The sequence below is a fragment of the Podarcis raffonei genome, chromosome 3, assembly GCF_027172205.1.
Source record: "Podarcis raffonei isolate rPodRaf1 chromosome 3, rPodRaf1.pri, whole genome shotgun sequence".
NCBI classification, from domain to species: domain Eukaryota; kingdom Metazoa; phylum Chordata; class Lepidosauria; order Squamata; family Lacertidae; genus Podarcis; species Podarcis raffonei.
The window spans coordinates 94,161,279-94,185,273 of record NC_070604.1 but is presented as its reverse complement, the minus strand read 5'-3'; the positions used below and the strand labels follow the sequence as shown (position 1 = coordinate 94,185,273).

Here is a 23,995-nt window from a genome sequence, read left to right as displayed (position 1 = left end):
AAAGGACATCATTTATAACTCTGAGGAAGCTCCTGAACCCCCTGGAATCTCACCCTGCTATAGAGACTGGGGTGGCATGTAACAATAATTTTCCCTGCCATATAACTTTGTTTAATTAGGTATCTATGTATCTCTAGGTCCGTGGGCTTTGTAAGCAGCAGAGTAGTCCAAAATGTTGAGGCTTTGGGAGTTAGAAGAAATGCAGATTCCTGTGTAGGCATTGAAACAACAATAATGTAATTTATCCAGTAATACCAAATAAAGTGGAACTTAATCCAATCTTCTAAAAAGAAGCAAACATCCTGTAGCAAAAGATCAGAGGAAAGATGGAACTACTAAACTATTCTTTCACAGCAATGTTGTCAACATTTACGTGAGAAAAATCATAACCCTGTTGAAATATAGACTAGATGGGGCTCATTATTTCTCTCAAAGAATGGGCACGAAGGGGAAAGGACAACAGAAAGGAAAGATATCGCATCAAATTAGGGGATCTATTCCTAATGTTGACAGACAAGTTATATAAGGACAGTAGACATTTCCCCTTCAGCTTTCCATAGAGATTTCAAAGTACCAAGATTAGTCTCTCAAACCTCTGACTGGGAGAAGGCTAATCTGACTAGATTTTGTGCCTTATTTACTGCTAGCATTTGCAACATTTAATATAATTAAAAACCAGACCACACACCTAAAACTACAGAGAAAGCTGTAAAATGGGGTTGGTAAAGGGAAGCTTGAGAACAATTATTTATCCAAGTGGGTGATTATGACAGGCACTCTCCCCATCATAACCCCCAAACTGAGTGAATTCAGGCAACCACCACCTACTGTTAATTTGTATGTTCCATGGCTTGATGGCTCTCTTAATAGCTGTTTTTTAAAAAAATGCTAATTATACAAATGTCTGTAGTGGCAGTTGGAGGTTTAAAATTGCTTTGGATTTATATATGATCACTTTTAGTTTGTTGTTTTATTTAATTGAACCAATTCTTATGTTTTCTGTTCTATGATATAAATTGCCTTCAGATCCCATAGTATAAGGCAATAAATAAAGTACAGTGGTATCTTGGGTTACATACACTTCAGGTTACAGACTCCGCTAATCCAGAAATAGTGCTTCAGGTTAAGAACTTTGCTTCAGGATGAGAACAAAAATCATGTTCCAGCGGTGCAGCGGCAGCAGGATGCCCCATTAGCTAAAGTGGTGCTTCAGGTTAAGAACAGTTTCAGGTTAAGAACGGACCTCTGGAATGAATTACGGTAAGTACTTAACCCGAGGTACCACTGTAGTAACAGCAGCAGCAGCAGCAGCAGTCTGGAAAATGAAATAATCTGAGTATCATTCAAAAGTAACTATAAACGGCATAATATTGACTTTTAAATCTCTGTGTTAGCTGAGTTTGAAGATTTGACCTACAATATAGCTTCTAATACAAGGGTCAGCAAACTTTTTCAAGAAGGGTCAGTCCACTGTCCCTCAGACCTTATGGGGGGCGGACTATATTTTGAAAAAAGAATGAACGAATTCCTATGCCCCACAAATAACCCAGAGATACATTTTAAATAAAAGTACAAATTCTACTCATGTAAAAACACCAGGCAGGCCCCACAAATAACGCAGAGATGCATTTTAAATAAAAGGACACATTTCATTCATGTAAAAACACGCTGATTCCTAGACCGCCCGCGAGCTGGATTTAGAAGGCAATTGGACTGGATCCGGGACCTGGGTCTTCGTTTGCCTACCCATGTTCTAATACGTACAAAACCTTTAGTGGGAATAAAGCAAAGAAGATTTATCCACTGACCTCATGCTCAATCAATCAATGTGGTCCAAGATACAAAACGGTAATACAGCTCTCCCTCCATGACAAAAAGCAAGCATGCTTATCCTTACATAAAATGTAAGTCCAATATTAAAAGGCAGGCCTCAGGGAGTAACCAGCTCTTCTCTCTTATTGCCTAACCCTTTAGCACAATTTGATAGTCCAGGGAGGAGGGGAAATGGATTTTTCAAAAGATATATGTTGCAACACTTTGGGGAAGAAAATGCAGCTTAAAAAAAAAAAGATGCTTAGAGATTTGATTAACTAGAAACTGTACCAAGGGGTTTCTACACAGAACACACAGGTGACAGTAGTGATTTAGTTTGACAATCCTATTATCAAACTGGAATAGAAGCCATAAAAAGGAGACGCAGATAACAAGCCAATATTTTGTTCTCTTAGCACTGTATTGTGTGCATGGCTTCAAGCATTATAAACATTCAGCAATGGAGAGGTGGGGAGGGGGGGAACTGCTGTTAGGACATGCAACAGGAATGAGTCACTTTGCAGCCTCTGCTCCCTGCCTATACAAGCCTACAATGTCCACAGATGGGGGGGAAAACGTGTTTGCAAACTTACTACAGTATGGCATATTTCAAAACACTTCTATTATTTCAGCAGTAATATGCTTTCCAGGATGCCATAATGGAGTGGATGGGGGGGCAACCAAATCGGGTGTTTATATGCACAGATATGACAGCCTTCAAAAATTGATAATATAATTTCATTTTATTCATGCGACACTAACTCAGTATTATTTTATTTAGGTTTATTACCAGTTGAAATGCGAAAAACTGTCTCCGAAAGAAGAAAAAGACAAACCTTGCAAACATGTTATTATAGAGTAAGCTAGAATCCTACATAAACTAGGCCGATTTTGGAATTTTTTTCTTATCTCCGGTGTTTTTATTCGACATACAAAATACTTTGCACTTATCTGTTAATACTGAACATTTGTGTATGTATATACAAGCAACAAGCAACAATACAATACAGGTGTAATTCCATAAATATTTGCACCAGTGTTAATGCACAGATCAAGATAAAAATGGACACAGTAAAGGCCAACTAAACCAATTTTCCTGACCTTCAGCAATACCAATTATATCCAAATCATTCCTGACAGATCATCTAATTATCCTTTTTTTTAAGCCTCCAGTGTTGAAAATCTACATGTTCACATGAATATTTGTTCCTCTGCCAAACCATTCTTGATAGACAATTCTTCCTGGTTATTAAAACCTTAATTGATCCATCTTCCAATTTAAACCTGCTGCCTTTATCCTCCCTTCTCACCACTAACCACAGGAAGCAACTTTCCCCCATCTGTCCATGTTTAGGAACATAACAAGGAAATAACGAATGTAATTTCTGGAGCCAGGGGCTAAAGGAAAAGAACAACCCCTCTATCACAGACACACTATTCGTTTTTAGAAGCCAAGGAGGGGCACTGAACAAATTTCACAGGTGTGTTGTTTGTACAGCACACTATATTATGTGCACAAACAAGAATAAACTGCATAGGTATTAAGTTAGAAAGACCCTGCTTGCTCAAATCTCCTTTTGGCAAAGCTTGACAATTGGGACACAGAAAATCAGTCACAGGTACTCATTTTTCTATTCGACAATGCATAAGTTTAAGACAAGTTTTTTTTACTACTTGTATTATCATTATCTGTAGAACTCCAGAGTTGTTTATACTGTTTGCTTTTTGTAAACTCTCTGAAAACCAATAAAATACAGTTATGAAAGAAGAGGAAGGAAAGATGTGAGAGAATCAATGGGGGCTTTGGACAACTGAAGGACAACAAACCAAGGAAAAGCAACACTGAAGACATATTGCCAAAATATTACATTGTAAGACTGTCGTGCTCATTCTATAGGACTGAAGGTGATACAGTTCAACACAGTGCCCATGAACATGATCCCTCCATCTTCACACAAAAGTGAGCACCTACACAGGGCAATTCTTTTCAGTTGGTTAGTTGTGCTGAACACTATCACTAATAGAAGTTCCTGCAGAAAAAGGTTTCAGAGCAAATCAATAGGTCCAACAGCAATGATCAGATACTGTTTCATCCAGGGTTTTGAAGAAACTTAGATGTATGAAATTGTTGAATGATTGGAAGTGATATGCAATCTCTACACCCCCCCTCCCATTGGCCTATGTACTGGAAGGTTAGGAAGTAGATAATGCACTACAAATTCTTGGAATAGGCTTGAGAAATGATCCTGAAAACCAGGAATACTATTTCAGATGCCATGACTGAGGTGGACATATTCTCAGCCAAGTTTAAATGGAAGCATTCTTTTTTATACATTCACATTTAAATTTCAAAAAAAGCAGTGTATTTTAAGGGCATTTGTTTGTACCTCAGAATAAACTATATTAATGTTATTACTATTCAGACATGGACTCATATTTGCTGGACTTGTCAAGAAATGCCAATTGGTGGAAAGACCGAAGGACAGAGGAAAAGCAGAAACAGTCTGTTCTCATGGGCATGTTTTCAGTGAGGCACTGCAAAGAATGTGAGAGGGTCATGGGCACACATTTTGATAAAAACAGGTGAGAACAAATGCGGGCAGGGTGGGGGGAATAGAGACAATAAATAAATAGTTAACCCGGGGCGGGGGTCATGTTCAGAAGAATCAAGTGGTGTCCAGTCCCCTTGGAATTGTACCACTTCAGAATGAAAATACAGTGGTACCTTGGTTAAGTACTTAATTCATTCCAGAGGTCCGTTCTTAATCTGAAACTGTACTTAACCTGAAGCACCACTTTAGCTAATGGGGCCTCCCGCTGCTGCAAATAGAAGGCATGGGGGGGGGTGACCTGAATTGGCACTGCAGCAGCAGGGAGAGGGTTAAGGGGCTTTTTTCCTCCCATGTCAGACTGGGCCCACTTTTGGATCCCTCACCCCAACACCTGCAATTTATTTTTTTAAAAAACCTTCCACATAATAGTTAATTGTGTGAATAGAACATCTAAGTTTGGCTCTAGAGAAAGGTGAAGTGGAAAGTCATTAAATGAAGTAAAAAATATACCAGATATTATCTGACAAGTAATAAATGTTTTAAAAAGATATAAGATGTTTTACCTTCCACATCAAGGCACCTAGGTGGGCTATCTGACCAGATAAGGTTATACATGCACTCAAGGAACTCTGTCCCCTCTAGTTTATATCCAGGAAAGCACTGAAAATATATCATAGTTCCTACTGGGAAGGAGGACTCGAACTCAGATATGTTAATGTAACTATGAGGAAGAACCAATGGCCTCAGGCAACCTGCAAATTAAGAAGAAGGAGGTATCTTATTATGAGACGCTTATTTTTAAAACATCCCAATTACAGCTATCAGGCTAAAATATATTTTCCCTTCTCTCCCCACAGCGAATGTTACTCCTGCTCATCTGACTCGACTCTCAGATTCACCCCGCAATGTGCCAGATCACTACTCCTAATTGTTTAGTGTACAGCTGCAGCAAATTATAATATACTGTCTGCAAAATCAGCATAGGTTTAATTAAAAATGGCAGTATTTTCTCTTTTTATACATTCTGCCCCTCCCCTTCAGTTTCTAGTTTAATAATTATTCTTTTTCACATGGAATCCTTCATTTTCAGACTGATACTTATCAAAACAATTGCTTGTTCACTTCAAAGGTGTGATACTCAGCATCTTATATGTATTGTAATCGGTGAATGCAGTTAAGAAAGGAATATTGGCTAGTTCCAACTAGTTGCAATGGGTCTGAACATCCACACTAAGAAGCTTCCACAGTTACCCACTAACTGCAAAAATATTTAGGCAAGCAAATGAATGCTGCTTGAAAGGAGAGCTTTGTAGTGGGCAGCAAACTTTATTCTTACTTTCTCCATCAATCAAAAATTTGTAAAACGATCTCAGTGAGCACCACGTGCATTTTGTGGGCCTCCTATTCTGAGCTTCATTTAATATAATAAATTTAATGTACTCTTACAGCCATACACCAACATATTTTTAGCTGGCAACAAAAGATCCCCAATGAGGATATTTCAAATAGGAACTTATAGGTTGCACCCAGTGTTAGCCATCATAGTCAAAGTATTTCCACTGAAGTTAATAGACAATTCATTTCAGTGGATCTACTATGAGTAGAAATTAATCCAATACAACCCTGTGTGAACATACCAAATAGGTACTTAATTCTGTGACTTTTGTGACTTTGCCATTAAACACACATAACACTATATTATCTGTTTTGAGGAGTACACTTGGTTTAAGTTTGCTTACAGTGTCAAAAGGCACTATGGCCTTGTCTATTATTTTGCATCTAGTCATAGTGCAATTTGTGCCCCCTCAGCCAAGCGTAGCCCATTTATTGTAATTTGCCCTGCTTGGAAACTTTAGCTAACAGGGCATGGCAGATCCCCACCTGACATGGATGGGAATGTCAGACATCTATCTGCACTGGCATCCAATTCCACAGCATGAGACAAGCTCCAGATTTACCTCAGAAACCACCTCTCCTCCTTATGCTACAAAATTTTCCTAGACACCAAGAATACATTTTTACCACCACCCCGACTGTGCAGATGCTTATAACTGACACTAAGGTATTCTTGCAGGCCGCTTCAGAAATACGCAACTTTCTTTTTCTGGACATTTAAAGTACAGAAACTTAACTGCAAAGGAATGCTGCCACCTTGGTGTTGGTGATCAGAGTATGTAAAACCTGTTCTTCATCAGCTTTGTGTTTCCAGGACCAACTGAAAGTGTAGGTTTTGACCTAAAGTACAATTGGGGACCAAGGAAGGACTTACACCCAAATGGCTCTTTCCCAAGCATGAATATTTGCTCATCTTGTTTCCTTGGTCAGTGCCATGGGAGAGAAGGCCTTATTTGTGGTTGCCCCAGTTTATGGAGTGCTCTCCCCGTGGAAATGGAGAGTGCCTCAACTTCTCAAATTTATAGGAGGGTTTATTTCAGGCAGCTTTCCCCCCTCTTTTAAGTGTTTATTTTATAAGCTTAAAATAGAAAGCTACTTTAAGAAGTATAGCTCTTTAGCAGCGAGAATCTGCACAGCTATTTATTTTTAATCGAACTGTGTTTTAAAAAAGTTTGTACAGTTGCCATTTTAATTATATAGCTGTGTTTTAAAACTGTATTGTGTTTTTATGATACATAGGGTGCCTTGAGTGGGCTATATCTAAAAAGGCAGTCTATAAATAGATTTTATAAGCAAAAATGCAAACACCTCTCCCTTCTAGGAAAAGAACAAGAGAATGGGAGCATGCCTTAGGGCTCACTTTTTCCTTACCTGCTCTCCAATACTTTTAAAATAAAATATATCTGCTCATTTTCACTTATGGCAGGAAAGCATAATAGACACTGCATAACTCAACCAAAAGTAAAATCTGAAACCTTTTTTAAAAGTTTAAAACCTAAAAGAAAGCAGTGCACACCTTAAAATAAAGCTTTCTCTGTCTAGCAACAGGGGCAACTAAAATGTAGCTAGAACTATTCTCTAAATATATATGCAGAAAAGTTATTCAGTGTACAGTAAAGGTAAAGGGACCCCTGACCATTAGGTCCAGTCACGGACGACTCTGGGGTTGTGGTGCTCATCTCACTTTATTGGCCGAGGAAGCCGGCGTACAGCTTCCGGGTCATGTGGCCAGCATGACTAAGCCGCTTCTGGCAAACCAGTGCAGCACACGGAAACGCCGTTTACCTTCCCATCAGAGCAATACCTATTTATCTACTAACTTTGATGTGCTTTCGAACTGCTAGGTTGGCAGGAGCTTGGACCGAGCAACGGGAGCTCACCCCGTCTCGGGGATTCGAACCGCCAACCTTCTGATCAGCAAGCCCTAGGCTCTGTGGTTTAACCCACAGCGCCACCCGCGTCCCTTCAGTGTACAGTAGGCATATGCAAACTTTATACAAATCTAACATCTTCCATCCACTCTTTAGGGGGCATTTTATCTTCTGCGGTGATGTGCAAGTGGTCATCCTAAAACAGAAGTTGAATTTTTTTTCCACACCTGTGGTTGGTGCAAGACATAAAAATGGATGTGGCCAGAGACATAAATGGACAAAGTAATGGATGTTACTTTTTGCTTTGTATAGTAAAGCTACATTTCAGCCACTCAAAAGCCAGAGGTTTCTATCCACACACTGCCCCGCTCCTTGCATCCTTCATCCAGGCAAGCAGAAGACACTGCCACAGTTCAAGGACACCTTGCAGCCAGGCAAGAGTATTTGAGGAATGCCCAGCACAGTGTGTAGGGAGAGAGGTAGGGCCTTGGGACTGAGCATGGCCTGGGCAGAGTCCTGAAGACTGGCCAGAGTGGCCAGGGTGCTGAGCTGAGGTTCCCTACCTTTGTACTAAACCAAGTGGCATGCAAATATGTTTTTTGCCCATGTTCATTGAAAAAAAAAGTCATTTGGCAAAAGGTACTGTATTACTGTACTAAGAACTATAGGTAACCATTTTCTCTTTCAGCAGTAAAAGAAGAAATAAGAAAGATAAATAGGCATGTTACACTGAGACAAGGCGTAAGGTCTATAAAAGAGGATGTTCTGGTGTACTAAACCTTGACAAATGGGCAGATTATCCCACGCTCCATCGTCTTGACACACTGAAACCATGTTGTCTAAATCAGGGTAACGGATCTGGAATCCTTCATGACAGCTGATTATTAATTTATCTCCAGTCCCGTATGTCTTGTTATGAACCTCTGCATCTTCAACAACAGGTGCAAGGCAATCTGTGGCTTCATAAAGAAATTATATATTATTAACTTAAACGTCAAATGTTGACCAGCTATGTGAAAACACTCTTACACAAAGTCAACCCACAATAGCAGTTATTCTTAGAAGAATCTGCGAACTTTTGTGCCTAAGCTGATTTAACACCACACTTCCATTAGCATCAAGACTATTATAGGATATTACATCCTGTGAATTATAGGCAAGTTCTCAACAATCTTTAATATTGTATGTATAGTTAAACTACCTTTACAGCAAAATAAAAATACAACCACTCCATCAACAATATTACTATAAAGAGTAAAAAAACAACAACTGGAGCTATATGAAGAAGAGTTTGAAATCATTTGTTGTTGTTGTTGTTGTTGTTGTTGTTGTTGTTGTTGTTGTTGTTATTTACCGGGGGGAGCAATGGTGCCTACCTGAGAGGTGCCAGAACTGCACTCCAGCTGAAAAAAAGCACTGCTCACATACCAAACTTATCTCCTACAGTATTAGACTAACTGAAAGCTAGTAATATGTCTTCCCTTTTATGAAATGTATTTCTAAATGATGTATAAATTTATAATGCGTCAGTCACATCCATCCCCATCCTCAGTCATCTTCAAACCTCAGAGTGCCTCCACAGCATCAGATTATTTCAAATCCCTATTTACTTCTTTGCATCACAAGTGGCATTAAAAGGAGTGTTTGCATATTTATACTTTAGTTTCCTTCTGCTCCACATTACTATGGATTAGTTTACTCATTCCCTTTTCCCCCCTTTGTGATTTACACAAGAGTCTATTACAAGCTGCAGCACAAAAGGACATTTAAGGTCAGGAGCTCAACCCTCCACCTCAGCTCTATATCTATCCTATAGATTAGTCATAAAGCGTGTATGTATCAGTTGATTAATAGCAGCAGAGGCTCCTGCATTCTTAGCTGGAAAAGGGGCGGGGGAGGGCAATTTTCACAGATTCCCATCTCAGCAGCAGCCCCCAGAACTGCATCTGACAGCACTCTGGTTGGCCTCCTAATTCCCTTTTTGGGAAACCAAGGAAAATCTGTGATATGCTGATGTTTGGTTTGTGTTGGGTGACGTGACCGGTCTGCTGAAATAATCAGTTACAAATTTTATGGATTTATTAATTTATTTTGGTATTGTACTGAGTGCTGTTTGTACTGATTTGCATTTTATAGTTTCATTGATTTATTGCGGACTGCCTTGCAATCATAGTACAGAGCTGTCTATAAACGAAACGAATCAATACTAAATTGTGGGTGTGAGAATCCTGTTCCACTGTGCAGGTCAATGCTGAGGCTGAATTTGGTTGGGATTCCCAGTTTAGAATCCTCTATACCTTTCAGGTGGCAAAAAGGTCAATTTATTTAAATTGCTCCCCCTCAGACCTCTTCCTAGGCCAAATCAAGCACACATAAGCCTCAGGTTCCATTGACTTGCATGAAGGCTGGTCCTTTGAAATGTTCCAGAACTCTTAAAAAGAAATCAAATATTTTTTTTTCTTCAGAAAGAAAACCAAGATAGAGCAAAGATTCCTATCTTTTCTGCTAACTTTTTTTTTCAGCCTCCCTAGGCTCAGGTGACACATACACACCAGGAGTACACGGCAACATTTTGTTGCAGAGCACCACTTGCTTGTACTCTAATATTTTTAAATATTTTAAAATACAGTAGATAATAACACAACCACTTAAGAAGGGCTTGCAGCATGTCAAGTGTTATAAAGGATACTAGGTGTTCTATGTCGGCTCTTACTGAACTGTGCCTGGGTTTTTTTAATCAATTTCTTTTTATACGTTACATTTCTATTGCACTCCTTTCTCCAAATCAGCCTTTGAGAACTACAATAGTCAAGTAAGGTTATTTAGACTGAGAGGTAACACAATTTGCCCAAGGCCACTCAGCAGTCTTCTTAGGCAAGTGGAAATTGTGAAGCACAATTTCCTCACGCACAATGCCAGCACTCTATCCCACTGCATTATGCAGTGTGGGGAGGATATAGGGCATGGACTCTATCCACAGCAAGCAGTGGGGAGGGGGCACAAGACCAAAGAAGCAAAACTAAGAGGGGAAGAAAGCACAGCATCTTTGATCTCAAGAGTGACATATACAGACCAACTGTGAGCAAAAACATCAATGAATACATCATTGACTTGTGGCTTGCTGTTGTCTTGGAGTCTTGCTGTTCCACAAATAGACACGGAACATAATTGAGGTGAAATATAAGATTTTCATTTTCAAAAGCAAGAAACATTGATCCTGTTATACAATGACTTCACTCTCATTTATTTCAGATGATGGCTTGTAGATCGCACCATTTTAATTGTGTGGATGCTGGCCAGAAACACTGCTTCTTTCACTGAGCTGTTAGTGGACTGCCATCCCTGCAAATAGCTTCTGCTATTAAACCAACTTCAAAGCTTCAGCCAGAGGAGACTTGTTCAAGGAGGAAAATCTGCTGAACACTTATGTACAAAGGATGAAACTGTACAGTTTGTTTTTTACCCAAGACTCTAAAATATTTGGGGGAAAAACCTGTAACTACTAGCTCCCACTTTAGCAACTGGGGTAAGTAAATACATATTCTATATGGAACAGCTCAAAGTTAAAACAGAAAATTTAAAACTCCTCATTTGCTGAAAAGATGCTTAGCCCCTCTATTTTCTCAGTAAACACACTGTTGAAAGCCCAAAACACAATCTCTAAGCGGCAATGGAAATGAATATTAACATGCTTTTCTCTAGACTATTTCTTTTAACTATGATATCTGTGCCTTAAGATATGCAAGAAGCAAAACAAAACAAACCCAGCTTTAGCAGATCAATGTGGTGCTTACCTTTTAACAAAGATAAACAGAGAAAATGCAAGCTATGAAATCCCAAGTGTAATATTCTGTTATGACAGAAGTATAGCACTAAGACATCCAACATTAACGAGCCTGAGAGATACTTTGCACATTACATTTTGCACATGACCTAGTCCACTGTGGCCATGGTGGCCATGCACAGCGTCCTGTTTTGTGCCCCCTTCTCCCACTTATGCACATAAGTAACACAAGGGTTGTTAGGGAATAAGAGGTCTGTGTGCATCATTCATATGCCCACTCAGCCATCCTCTGCTGCCTCATGCAAGTTACTTGTGTTCCATAACATGCATACATACAAAAACCAGAGAAGGGGGAGGAAGCAACAGCAAAGAGAGCATCACAATGTATAGGGATAGTGAAGAGGAGAGGCATAAGCAAAGCAAAACATTCACATTCTGCTCCCTCTAAATAATAAGTTGAGTCAGGACATGAGTGCTGCGAGAGTAGTAAGTGCAAATATATTGTGTTTTCTGTTTCCCTGCAGATTGATCACACTTGAACTATTTACACAACACAGATGCTTGTACCTCCTGTCCCCTCTACATTTGAAACTGCTCAGAAAGGTGTGTTTCTCTGTCAGTGAATAGAAGCAGTCTAAATCCCCAGCTTCTTTTAGTCTTAACAGGAGCATAGCCAAGTTTGTGACTTGAAAAGCAGTAGCATATGTTAGTTTGCTATGTTGTCAAATCACCTATTTGCCTGGTTTTGGCTCCAGTTTGTAATTTGAGACAGCATACCAAACTGAGTTCCTTTTCTGGGAGTATTTTTCTCTGGCTAAGAACGTAAAAAAAAGCTTCTGAGCTTGTGCAGTGCAATTGCCTTCCTAGAATGGGTTCTTTGTATACGGAAAGGATTGTAGCAAAGCTAATGTTGTCCCACCTAGTCTTGACATATCAAGTACCAGAACTGTTTCCACAATAGGAATTTAGTGCACAGTTTCCACACTTTGTTCACTCACTTTTTACAGGGCATCTATATGACACACTGATGTTTCCCCTATGCTCATTCCATAATCTGCCCCGCACCCCCCCGACAGAAGAAAATCCAACTTTTAAAAGGATAATGGAACAGTCACACAAATCATCCCAAGGGTAGATTGACATGGGTTGGTCCAAGACATTTTGGAGGCTGCATTTTCACATGCAGGGGAAAGTCCCTAACTCACCGAGGGTTTGAGACCCAGCGGCTACCCTCACCTGGTTTAGCTGGCCAGTCAAAGCAATTTCCCAAGGTGTGGCTGCTGCTGCATGCTGACAGCTTCTAAGAGCCACGGGTGAGAACTGAGTGCAGGATGGGGACCAAAGGTGTACAAACTACCCCAGAAGAAGCACAATGTGACCCCCGCCAAAAGTAATGCCCCTCCCCTAACACCCATGCACCCTGAAAATGTATGGCAGGATTATTCCTAAAAGGAGGAGTTAAGCTCAAAAGTGTTTATTCCTGATATAGATACCTTGGTTGATAGTTAGCGTTAAAATCTATTAGCAATCTATCAATGCAACTCAGCTTGTTTTTTTAGGTATTCTTCTACCAATGAACCAAGGACATGGTTTGATCAAAAAATTACAAGCCAAGAGTAAGACCTCGTGACCTGTATGTGTTATCTAATCCAGACAACTACAACTAATCCAGAATGCAGCAGCTAGACTGGTGACTGGGGGCGGCCGCCGAGACCACATAACACTAGTCTTGAAAGTCCTACACTGGCTCCCAGTACATTTCTGAGCACAATTCAAAGTGTTGGTGCTGACCTTTAAAGCCCTAAACAGCCTTGGTCCAGTATACCTGAAGGAGCGTCTCCACCCCCATCGTTCTGCCCAGACACTGAGGTCCAGTGCCAAGGCGGTTCCCTCGCTGCGAGAAGCCAAGTCACAGGGAACCAGGCAAAGGGCCTTCTCGGTAGTGGCACCCACCCTGTGGAACGCCCTCCCACCAGATGTCAAAAAGAAAAACAACTACCAGACTTTTAGAAGATATCTGAAGGCAGCCTTGTTTAGGGAAGCTTTTAATGTTTAATAGACTATTGTATTTTAATATTCTGTTGAAAGCCGCCCAGAGTGGCTGGGGAAACCCAGCCAGATGGGCGGGGTATAAATGTTTACATTTCCTCATTGACAGCAATTCCAGATCACATCAGAGCATTGGTGGGAGGCCAGGAGGGGGCAGCACATGCTCACACTGAGAGTAAGTGGGGCCACATCTAGGCACCTAGAAGGCTGGAAGCAGTTTTTTTTTACTTGTTAAAAATAACAAGAACATAATTACAAGGCTGTAATATGCAATCTTACATTGTGAATATGTGGATACATCATTTGCCGCCCCCGCCCCCAACCATTTAAGGCTTCTGCATATACTGTATGTCGCTTCATCCTTTACCTTGATACTATATGACTTCAGTGCCAGTGTCTGCAAAGGTGTGTGGGCATGGACGAAGAACAGTGCACAAGTGCAAAGCAAAACATAAATAAATACCTTTCATGAGATTACTACCACAGCATAAAATGCACAACCATCATCCTAAAGAAAAATTGTCTTCTAGGCCTAAGAAAATTTGATTCTGTTGTCCTAGAAGCTTCAAATTTATGCCTTTTTGTTTTGCCTTCAGAATGTAATAATGTGGAAAACAAACTTAGTATGCACACAAAGCTTGCTAACCTGAAGCAAGAAAGATAAAGCGTAAAGTGTGGTAAAGAATCTCAAATATAGTGTCACTGCCATGCAGCTAATGATCATGGCTCAAAGAAAATAGAACCACCTGCAATCCCAAAATCATTGGGTTCTACACATTATTCAGCTGATAGAAACAAGGAAGGCTTCTGATTCTGATTGACTTCTTTGAAGAGCTGGTGCTCCTCATGATTTCACTATTCTCATAACACACTATTGTTTGGGACTCCATGCTACTGATGACAATACCTTGTCATTCCCCTCTTTTGAACCATTACAAATGTACAAAATATCTATGCCAATTTTGCTTTAGCCAATGGCAACTTATGAAATAAACAGTTCACACCTCCAGTTAGGCCAATACCACCTTGTTGGCAGCTGCAACACAAGGAGAAGACTTAAAACATGACAATACTTGAAGTGTCACAGAGGAGGAAAAACAGGTTCCTCACCTCTCTGCCCCCCCCCAGTGTTCAATTGATCTAATTTGCTGCAAATGCATGTATTGCTCATGACAAGGGCTTGATCAACACTATTAAAATACATAGCAAGCTGATTCTTCCAGCAAAATGGTATCTGAACATTTTTAGTGGTGTGTTTATCCATGTTTGCACATTCATGCACAAACACACTAAAGACAGCCCTTATTTTTAAATTTCTTGATCACAACATTATCATTGACAAGCACCCAATAAATCAAAGAGCTGGAGTTTTAGTGCATGTTGTTTAATAAATAGTAAAGCTTTTCCACGGACAAAGATTTTTTCCAAAACTACTGCTGGCAAGAGCCAGAGTTAGACCAGCAAAAATTGTCAAATATGTCTGAAACAGAAAATGAACATAAGAAAATTGAACTAATTACATACAAAAGAAAACAAGTTCTTTTATTCCCACAGATGTGTTCCTAAATATAGAAGTAAAATTGCATTATTACTGCATTTTATAATCTGGCTGCCATTCTTTTCCGAACCCAAATGAATAATTTATAACATCCCCCGCAATACATAACTGATTTAATACTCCATTTAACACATACCCTTATCATCATTATAAATTTAACCATAATGCCCAGTAAAACATAACATTAAAATTTTACAAAGAGCATTCATTTGTCAGAATAGTAATTAAATACAACTAATAACATCAAATGAACTTTTCATCTGTTCATTAAGATGTATCAAGAGACTCCTGAATCTTCTGCCCCAATTCAGAGCCCACCAAACACACAGGGATAAAAATGTACCAAATTTGTCAGCACACAACATTCTTTATAAATATTTTAACTCTAATGGTTGTTTGCTCAAGAGGAATTGAAGGTTTTGCCTGGGGAACCCAGGATAACCTGGAATACTACTGGTCAAAATGAAAATGATATTGCATTTATTGCCTGGATTCAGCTAGGTCTCCAGTTTCCACTTGTTGTAAAAAAGTCTTCTCAGAAAGAAAGAAAAAATGAGCATAATCCTGTGAGCTGGAAGCAGAGATATGATAGAAATATGGAGTTTTCACAAGCAAAGTTTGTCGGCAGTAAATAGACTTACCTTCTTGGAGGCACACGGGTTTCTCGCTTGGCTTCCAGCTTAGGGAGCCGTTGAAATGTCTCTCACAAAGCTTTTTGGATGGGCCCTTAAGCCTGTATCCTTCTTGGCAATGGAACCGGACTACTGAACTTTCAAAGAAAACACCTGCGCCAGGCATCTTATATCCATATTCAGGGAATCCAGGATCAGCACAGGCATGGAGTTCATCAAAACCTACGTCAACAAAGAGGCAAAATATTTGATGTTTGGTCAGAAATGTAGACAGTGTTCTTCTCATCTCCAACATCTGCCAAACTGAGATTCCAAGGCAATGTTACAGTCATACTAGTTTCATAAAGTGACAAGTGGGGTCTGCAATAAAATACTGTGGCTAATTCCCAGGTTACTCTATGTGTTAACTTTGTTTTGCCAATATACAATCCTCTCCACTGCGAGGCCATTTTAATCCTATTCCCAGCTTCCAGCCTTTGTTTGCTAAAATTACATCTTTTCAAAAATGGTTTCAATGCAGTCAACAGCAGTAAAATAAAGATTAACAGGGTTTTTTAAAAAAGCAAATAAAATGCATCAATGAAACTAACAGAGACAACAGCCAGTTTAACAAATTGCAACACATTTACCCCGGCTGTAAGAACTTAATCAAAGCCCTGTCTGACTAAGACTATCTCTGTTTGCTGGTGGAAGCTCATCAGAGAAGAGGTTAGGTGGGTCTTCTGTGGTACGTTGGCTGTAGATGCAGCTATCAAAAAGGTATTTCTCTTGAGTTTCCAACAAATGAACCTCAGCTTTTGGTGGAAGAGAAAAAGGAGCGTCCCTCAATGATCTTAAAACATGAGCAGGCTAAGGCTCTTACGGAAGAATATGCTCTTTCACTGCAGCAACTTTCCCTCTGACCCCTCTCTTTGATGACTGCCTTTCAAAGGCTTTTTCTCATCCACAGACATTGAACCCCTGACCTCAATAACCCCTCCGTTGAACTCTCTCCCAGGTTTCCAACTCCATGTTTCTACTGCACCCACCCCCACTCTGACCTAACTTTTTGTCTTCTGCCGCATCACTTTTAACACCAAAGTTACATTTTACAAGTCTCCCCACCTTTGCACACATGTACACCCCCCCACACACACAGCAGAGGTAGCAATGTGCAATGCTTGTGGACTTCCCATGTACATCTTAGAGTAGCAGCAATTATCATCATATAGGATCCTGCAGACACTGTTACCTACATACTTATCCTGGTACCCTGATTTCAACCAAGTGTTTTGTTCTACAGTACAGTTTTGGTTTCCTGTCAACAGCAGATTTTTGCCTGACTTCTACCAAGCTGCAATGGAAGCTGGTCCATTAGGGCAAATGTGGCACCATCCTCAGCTCACCAGAGATCTCTCTGCTAAGCTGTCTCAGAGCCTAGTTTCTACAGCTACCTGAGCTTTATTTAAAACCTGGGCTGGAAATACTCCAGACTCTGGCAGGCTGAGTTTTTGAGCAAAGAAAAAGCAAACAACAAAAAAATTGTATTTGTGAAACCTAATGTAATATTAGGAAAGTGAGAAGAACAACAATAAAAACAGTATGTTGACATGCTAAACTCTGGAGGTAAGGAACAACCATATCAAGGCAAGACAGCTGGAGTTACAGCAGCTTCTTAGAAGGCTTAAAACCAATTGCATTTTTACTCTCAACCAGAGAAAAGAAGAGCCGTTCTCAAACTCATCTTTCTTACTGCTGCCCAGAAAAAGGAAAAACAACTTCCTTTGTAGGAGGAGAACTCAGTTAAAGGTGCAGAAAGGGCCAATTGACACAGCTACCAACCTGTCTATTGTTAAACTGGCAATTCAATTGTTTAACTAAAAAGGTCAGAAGACCTGCATGTGGGCCCATATTTCATGCACAAAATATAATGTTGTGACAGAGACTAAATCCCTGTGATTCAAAAAGGAGCTGATTGCAGCGCATTGTGTGATGCATGTGTTTTGCCTCCAAGATTGACTTATTTAACTTATTTAACTTATATGCAGAATTCATCATTCGAAAGGCTGGGCTGGATGAATCCTAAGCCGGAATTAAGATCGCCGGAAGAAATATCAACAACCTCAGATGTGTATACCTGTGAAGAGATCCAAGATTTAGAACCTCAAAGCCAAAGTGAGAGCATTTGGGTCAAAATTAAGGGAGAGAAGAATAACAGTGACCTCATTGTGGGAGTTTACTATAGATCCCCAAGCCAAATGGAGAACATAGATGATGCCTTCCTGGAACAGATGGCCAAGCATGCAAAAGGAAGGGAGATAGTAGTAATGGGGGACTTCAATTACCCGGATATTTGTTGGATGTCAAACTCAGCCAAGAGCATAAGGTCAAACAGATTCCTCACTGGCCTTGCAGACAACTTCATTGTCCAGAAAGTGGGAGAAGCAACAAGAGGAACAGCCATTTTAGATCTGGTCCTAACCAATGTTGATGACCTGGTTAGTGGGGTAGAAGTGGAAGGATCATTAGGCGCGAGTGATCATGCTCTTCTGAAGTTCACTATACAGCGGAAAGGAGCAGCCAAGCATACTAGGACTCAATTTCTTGACTTTAAGAAAGCCAACTTCATAAACTTAGGGAAGTGCTGGGTGAGATCCCATGGACAGTAATACTAAAAGGAAAGGGAGTTCATGATGGCTGGGAGTTTGTTAAGAGGGAGATAGTAAAAGCACAACTTCAGGCAATACCAATGAGACGGAAACATGGAAGGTGCCTAAAAAAGCCAGGGTGGCTATCTAAAGAACTTTTAACTGAGTTAAGATTAAAAAAGGATGTGTACAAAAAATGGAAAAGGGGGGAAACCACCAAAGAGGAATTCAAACAAATAGCCAGCACGTGTAGACTCAAAGTCAGAAAAGCTAAAGCACAGAATGAACTCAGGCTTGCTAGAGAGGTTAAAAGCAACAAAAAAGGCTTTTATGGGTATGTTCATAGCAAAAGGAAGAACAAAGAAACAGTGGGGTCACTCAGAGGAGAAGATGGTGAAATGCAAACAGGGGACACAGAAAGGGCTGAACTCCTGAATGCCTTCTTTGCCTCAGTCTTCTCCGATAAAGAAAACAATGCCCGACCTGAAGAATTTGGAGCAAATGATTCAGCAGAGGAAACACAGCCCAGAATAACTAAGGAGATAGTGCAAGAATACTTGGCTAGTCTAGATGTATTCAAGTCTCCAGGGCCAGATGAACTGCATCCAAGAGTATTAAAAGAACTGGCAGATGTGATCTCAGAACCACTGACAGTCATCTTTGAGAATTCCTGGAGAACAGGCGAAGTCCCGGCAGACTGGAGGAAGGCAAATGTTGTCCCTATTTTCAAAAAGGGGAAAAGAGAGGACCCAAATAATTACCGCCCAGTCAGTCTGACATCAATACCAGGGAAGATTCTGGAGCAGATCATTAAGCAAACAGTCTGTGAGCACCTAGAAAGGAATGCTGTGATCACCAATAGTCAGCATGGATTTCTGAAAAATAAGTCATGTCAGACTAACCCAATCTCGTTTTTTGACAGAATTACAAGCCTGGTAGATGAAGGGAACGCAGTGGATGTAGCCTACCTTGATTTCAGCAAGGCATTTGACAAGGTGCCCCATGATATTCTTGTAAAGAAGCTGGTAAAATGCGGTCTTGACTATGCTACCACTCAGTGGATTTGTAACTGGCTGACTGACCGAACCCAAAGGGTGCTCATCAATGGTTCCTCTTCATCCTGGAGAAGAGTGACTAGTGGGGTGCCACAGGGTTCTGTCTTGGGCCCGGTCTTATTCAACATCTTTATCTTTTTTTTTTTTAAATGTTTTTATTAAACAATTTTTGTAATCATACAAACAAAACATACATAAACAAACAAGAGACAAAAACAGAACCATTTCATATCCTAATTTCTTGAACCTTTCTTCTTCGACTTCCTCATGCCTCCCATTTCTGTATTCCAAATTCTAATCAATTGCTCAGCAAATCTTCCCTTATTTTACTATAAATTTAAGCTAATCATCCTTATTCTCCTTGTCTTAACCATTACTAATAGTAACCATTTACTTTAGTCCAACATCATTCTAACTGTCATTAATTTTATAATATTTGTCGGATAATGTAAGGAATATAATTGACATTTTGGAAAAGTTGGAAGTGAACATAAACACTAAGGCTGTTTTGATATTTGTGGACGCCGAGAAAGCCTTTGACAACATTTCTTGTAGTTTCATGTTGAAGAACCTCCGGGGGATGGGGGTAGGCCAAGGGTTCGAGAATGGTATAAGTGCAATATATTCTGAACAGAGGGCAAAATTAATTGTGAATAATGTGGTTACAGAAGAGTTCAAGATTGAAAAAGGGACACGACAGGGGTGCCCTATCTCCCCATTACTTTTTATATCGGTCCTGGAGGTTTTGCTTAATATGATCAGGAGGGACCAGTTGGTTAAAGGGATTCAGGTCGGAGTTAAACAATACAAACTGAGAGCATTTGCAGATGACCTAGTACTTACATTGCAAGAGCCAGAAGCTAGTACGAAAAGAGTTTTGGAAATAATCCAAGAGTTTGGTCAATTGGCAGGATTCAAATTGAATAAGTTAAAGACTAAGGTATTGGAGAAAAATTTAACACAGGTTGAAAAAGAAAGGTTTCAGAATGAGACGGGGTTGACTGTGGTTAAAAAAGTGAAATACCTGGGTGTGAATATGACAGCTAAGAATGTGAACTTATTTAAAGACAATTATGAAAAAACTTGGACAGAAGTGAAAAGAGATTTGGAGATTTGGTCAAACTTGAAGCTTTCCTTGTTAGGTCGAATTGCAGTTATAAAAATGAATGTATTGCCAAGAATGTTGTTCTTATTTCAAGCATTACAAATAATGGATAAAATGGACTGTTTCAAGAAGTGGCAGAAAGATATATCTAAATTTGTCTGGCAGGGCAAGAAGCCCAGAATTAAATTTAAGATATTAACGGATTCAAAAGAAAGAGGGGGGTTTGCCCTGCCAGACTTTAAATTGTATTATGAAGCGGCAGCTTTCTGCTGGCTAAAAGATTGGCTGCTTCTTGAAAACACAGACATTTTGGACTTGGAAGGTTTTAACAATATTTTTGGGTGGCATGCATATTTGTGGTATGACAAGGTTAAAGCACATAAAAGTTTTAAAAACCATATTGTCAGAAAAGCACTACTAAATGTTTGGGTCAGATATAAAGATTTGCTGGAAAATAAAACCCCAAGGTGGTTGTCGCCAATGGAAGCAAAGGCAGTTAAAAAGTTAAACATGGAACCGAAGTGGCCAAGGTATTGGGAAATCTTGGAAAAGGAAGGGGATAAATGGAGATTGCAGAGTTTTGAAAAATTAAAAGGGAAGGTGAGAGATTGGCTGCATTATCATCAAATAAATGAAGTGTTTAAATTGGATAGTAAAATTGGCTTCCAGGTGGAAAAATCAAAATTAGAGACCGAACTGTTAGAATCCAGTACTAAGAATTTGTCAAAAATGTATAATTTGCTGCTGAAATGGAATACACAAGATGAAACGGTTAAATCAGCTATGATTAAATGGGCTCAGGACATTGGTCATAATATTTTGTTTGCTGATTGGGAAAAGTTGTGGACCACCGGGATGAAGTTTACGGCATGTAATGCCTTAAGAGAAAATATTATGAAAATGATATATAGGTGGTACATAACCCCAGTCAAGCTTGCAAAGATTTATCATTTGCCTGACAATAAATGTTGGAAATGTAAAGAAAAGGAAGGTACATTTTTTCACCTTTGGTGGACGTGCCCGAAGATTAAGGCATTCTGGGAAATGATCTATAATGAACTTAAAAAGGTATTTAAATATACTTTCCCCAAGAAACCAGAGGCCTTTCTCTTGGGTATTGTCGGCCAGGGGGTGTTAAAGACAGATATAACTTTCTTTATGTATGCTACAACAGCAGCAAGAATACTCATTGCAAAGTACTGGAAGACACAAGATCTACCCACTCTGGAAGAATGGCAGATGAAGGTGATGGACTACATGGGCTTGGCAGAAATGACGAGCAGAATCCGAAACCAGGGAAGAGAAGCGGCGGAAGAAGAATGGAAAAAGTTTAAGGACTATCTAAAGAAATATTATAAAAATATTCAACATCTTTATCAACGACTTGGATGATGGACTCAAGGGCATCCTGATCAAATTTGCAGATGACACCAAACTGGGAGGGGTGGCTAACACCCCAGAGGACAGGATCACACTTCAAAACAACCTTGACAGATTAGAGAACTGGGCCAAAACAAACAAGATGAATTTTAACAGGGAGAAATGTAAAGTATTGCACTTGAGAGGCACAAATACAAGATGGGTGACACCTGGCTTGAGAGCAGTACATGTGAAAAGGATCTAGGAGTCTTGGTTGACCACAAACTTGACATGAGCCAACAGTGTGACGCGGCAGCTAAAAAAGCCAATGCAATTCTGGGCTGCATCAATAGGAGTATAGCATCTAGATCAAGGGAAGTAACAGTGCCACTGTATTCTGCTCTGGTCAGACCTCACCTGGAGTACTGTGTCCAGTTCTGGGCACCACAGTTCAAGAAGGACACTGACAAACTGGAACGTGTCCAGAGGAGGGCAACCAAAATGGTCAAAGGCCTGGAAACGATGCCTTATGAGGAACGGCTAAGGGAGCTGGGCATGTTTAGCCTGGAGAAGAGGAGGTTAAGGGGTGATATGATAGCCATGTTCAAATATATAAAAGGATGTCACATAGAGGAGGGAGAAAGGTTGTTTTCTGCTGCTCCAGAGAAGCGGTCACGGAGCAATGGATCCAAACTACAAGAAAGAAGATTCCACCTAAACATTAGGAATAACTTCCTGACAGTAAGAGCTGTTTGACAGTGGAATTTGCTGCCAAGGAGTGTGGTGGAGTCTCCTTCTTTGGAGGTCTTTAAGCAGAGGCTTGACAACCATATGTCAGGAGTGCTCTGATGGTGTTTCCTGCTTGGCAGGGGGTTGGACTCGATGGCCCTTGTGGTCTCTTCCAACTCTATGATTCTATGAGTCTATGATTCTATGAGATATGCAGATGACACAACCTTGATGGCAGAAAGTGAGGAGGAATTAAAGAACCTTTTAATGAGGGTGAAAGAGGAGAGCGCAAAATATGGTCTGAAGCTCAACATCAAAAAAACTAAGATCATGGCCACTGGTCCCATCACCTCCTGGCAAATAGAAGGGGAAGAAATGGAGGCAGTGAGAGATTTTACTTTCTTGGGCACCATGATCACTGCAGATGGTGACAGCACTTATGAAATTAAAAGACGCCTGCTCCTTGGGAGAAAGGTGATGACAAACCTAGACAGCATCTTAAAAAGCAGAGACATCACCTTGCCAACAAAGGTCCGTATAGTTAAAGCCATGGTTTTCCCAGTAGTGATGTATGGAAGTGAGAGCTGGACCATCAAGAAGGCTGATCGCTGAAGAATTGATGCTTTTGAATTTTGGTGCTGGAGGAGACTCTTGAGAGTCCCATGGACTGCAAGAAGATCAAACCTATCCATTCTTAAGGAAATCAGCCCTGAGTGCTCACTGGAAGGACAGATCCTGAAGCTGAGGCTCCAATACTTTGGCCACCTCATGAGAAGAGAAGACTCCCTGGAAAAGACCCTGATGTTGGGAAAGATGGAGGGCACAAGGAGAAGGGGACGACAGGACAAGATGGTTGGATAGTGTTCTCGAAGCTACAAACATGAGTCTGACCAAACTGTGGGAGGCAGTGGAAGACAGGAGTGCCTGGCATGCTCTGGTCCATGGGGTCACGAAGAGTCGGACACGACTAAACGACTAAACAACAACATTGACCCACCAATGCCTGAAACTACATACCTTTGCAGTAGCCTCTCTGACCACTGCCTATAAAGTTGACAATTCTATGATTCTATTATGATCTAGTTGAGATTCTTGCATTGCAGGGGGTTGGGCTAGATGACCCTCAGAGTCCCTTCCAACTCTACAATTCTAGATTCCATTAATATTCTCTCTCTGTGTGAAAATCCCAATGTGTCTATGCCCATATCAGATAGGAAATTCCCCGTTTTAAGCTGGGAGAGTGATCATGCTGCTCAGGTTTACATGCTGGATTTCATGCACATTCATATAACCTCTTTCCAAGTGTTACTCCTCTGCATGGGCATCAAGTGGCCTCAGAGATGAGGCAGCTGCATTACGTGTGAGCAGGAAAGGGAAGCAAGATATGTGGCAGACCAATCAGGGGAGTAATATCTGTAGTGTGGTAGGGTCAGCAACACGATTCAGTGCCAGGCTTCATTTTCCACT

The 23,995-nt window shown here is 40.3% G+C and overlaps 1 protein-coding gene across 4 annotated transcripts in view; it reads right to left on the bottom strand.

Moving 5' to 3' along the window:
* The window catches only part of SUSD4 (sushi domain containing 4), a 78,258-nt gene that overhangs the window by 14,463 nt on the left and 39,800 nt on the right, over window positions 1-23,995 (bottom strand). For 2 of the 4 annotated variants that reach the window (XM_053383081.1, XM_053383083.1), the window contains 3 exons: window positions 15,663-15,875; window positions 8,410-8,589; window positions 4,928-5,116 (listed from right to left, as the gene is read on the bottom strand). In XM_053383081.1, coding sequence (XP_053239056.1) covers window positions 4,928-5,116; window positions 8,410-8,589; window positions 15,663-15,875 — 582 coding nt within the window. The remainder of the gene's footprint in view (window positions 1-4,927; window positions 5,117-8,409; window positions 8,590-15,662; window positions 15,876-23,995) is intronic. The other 2 variants (XM_053383082.1, XM_053383084.1) reach the window with 2 other exon arrangements.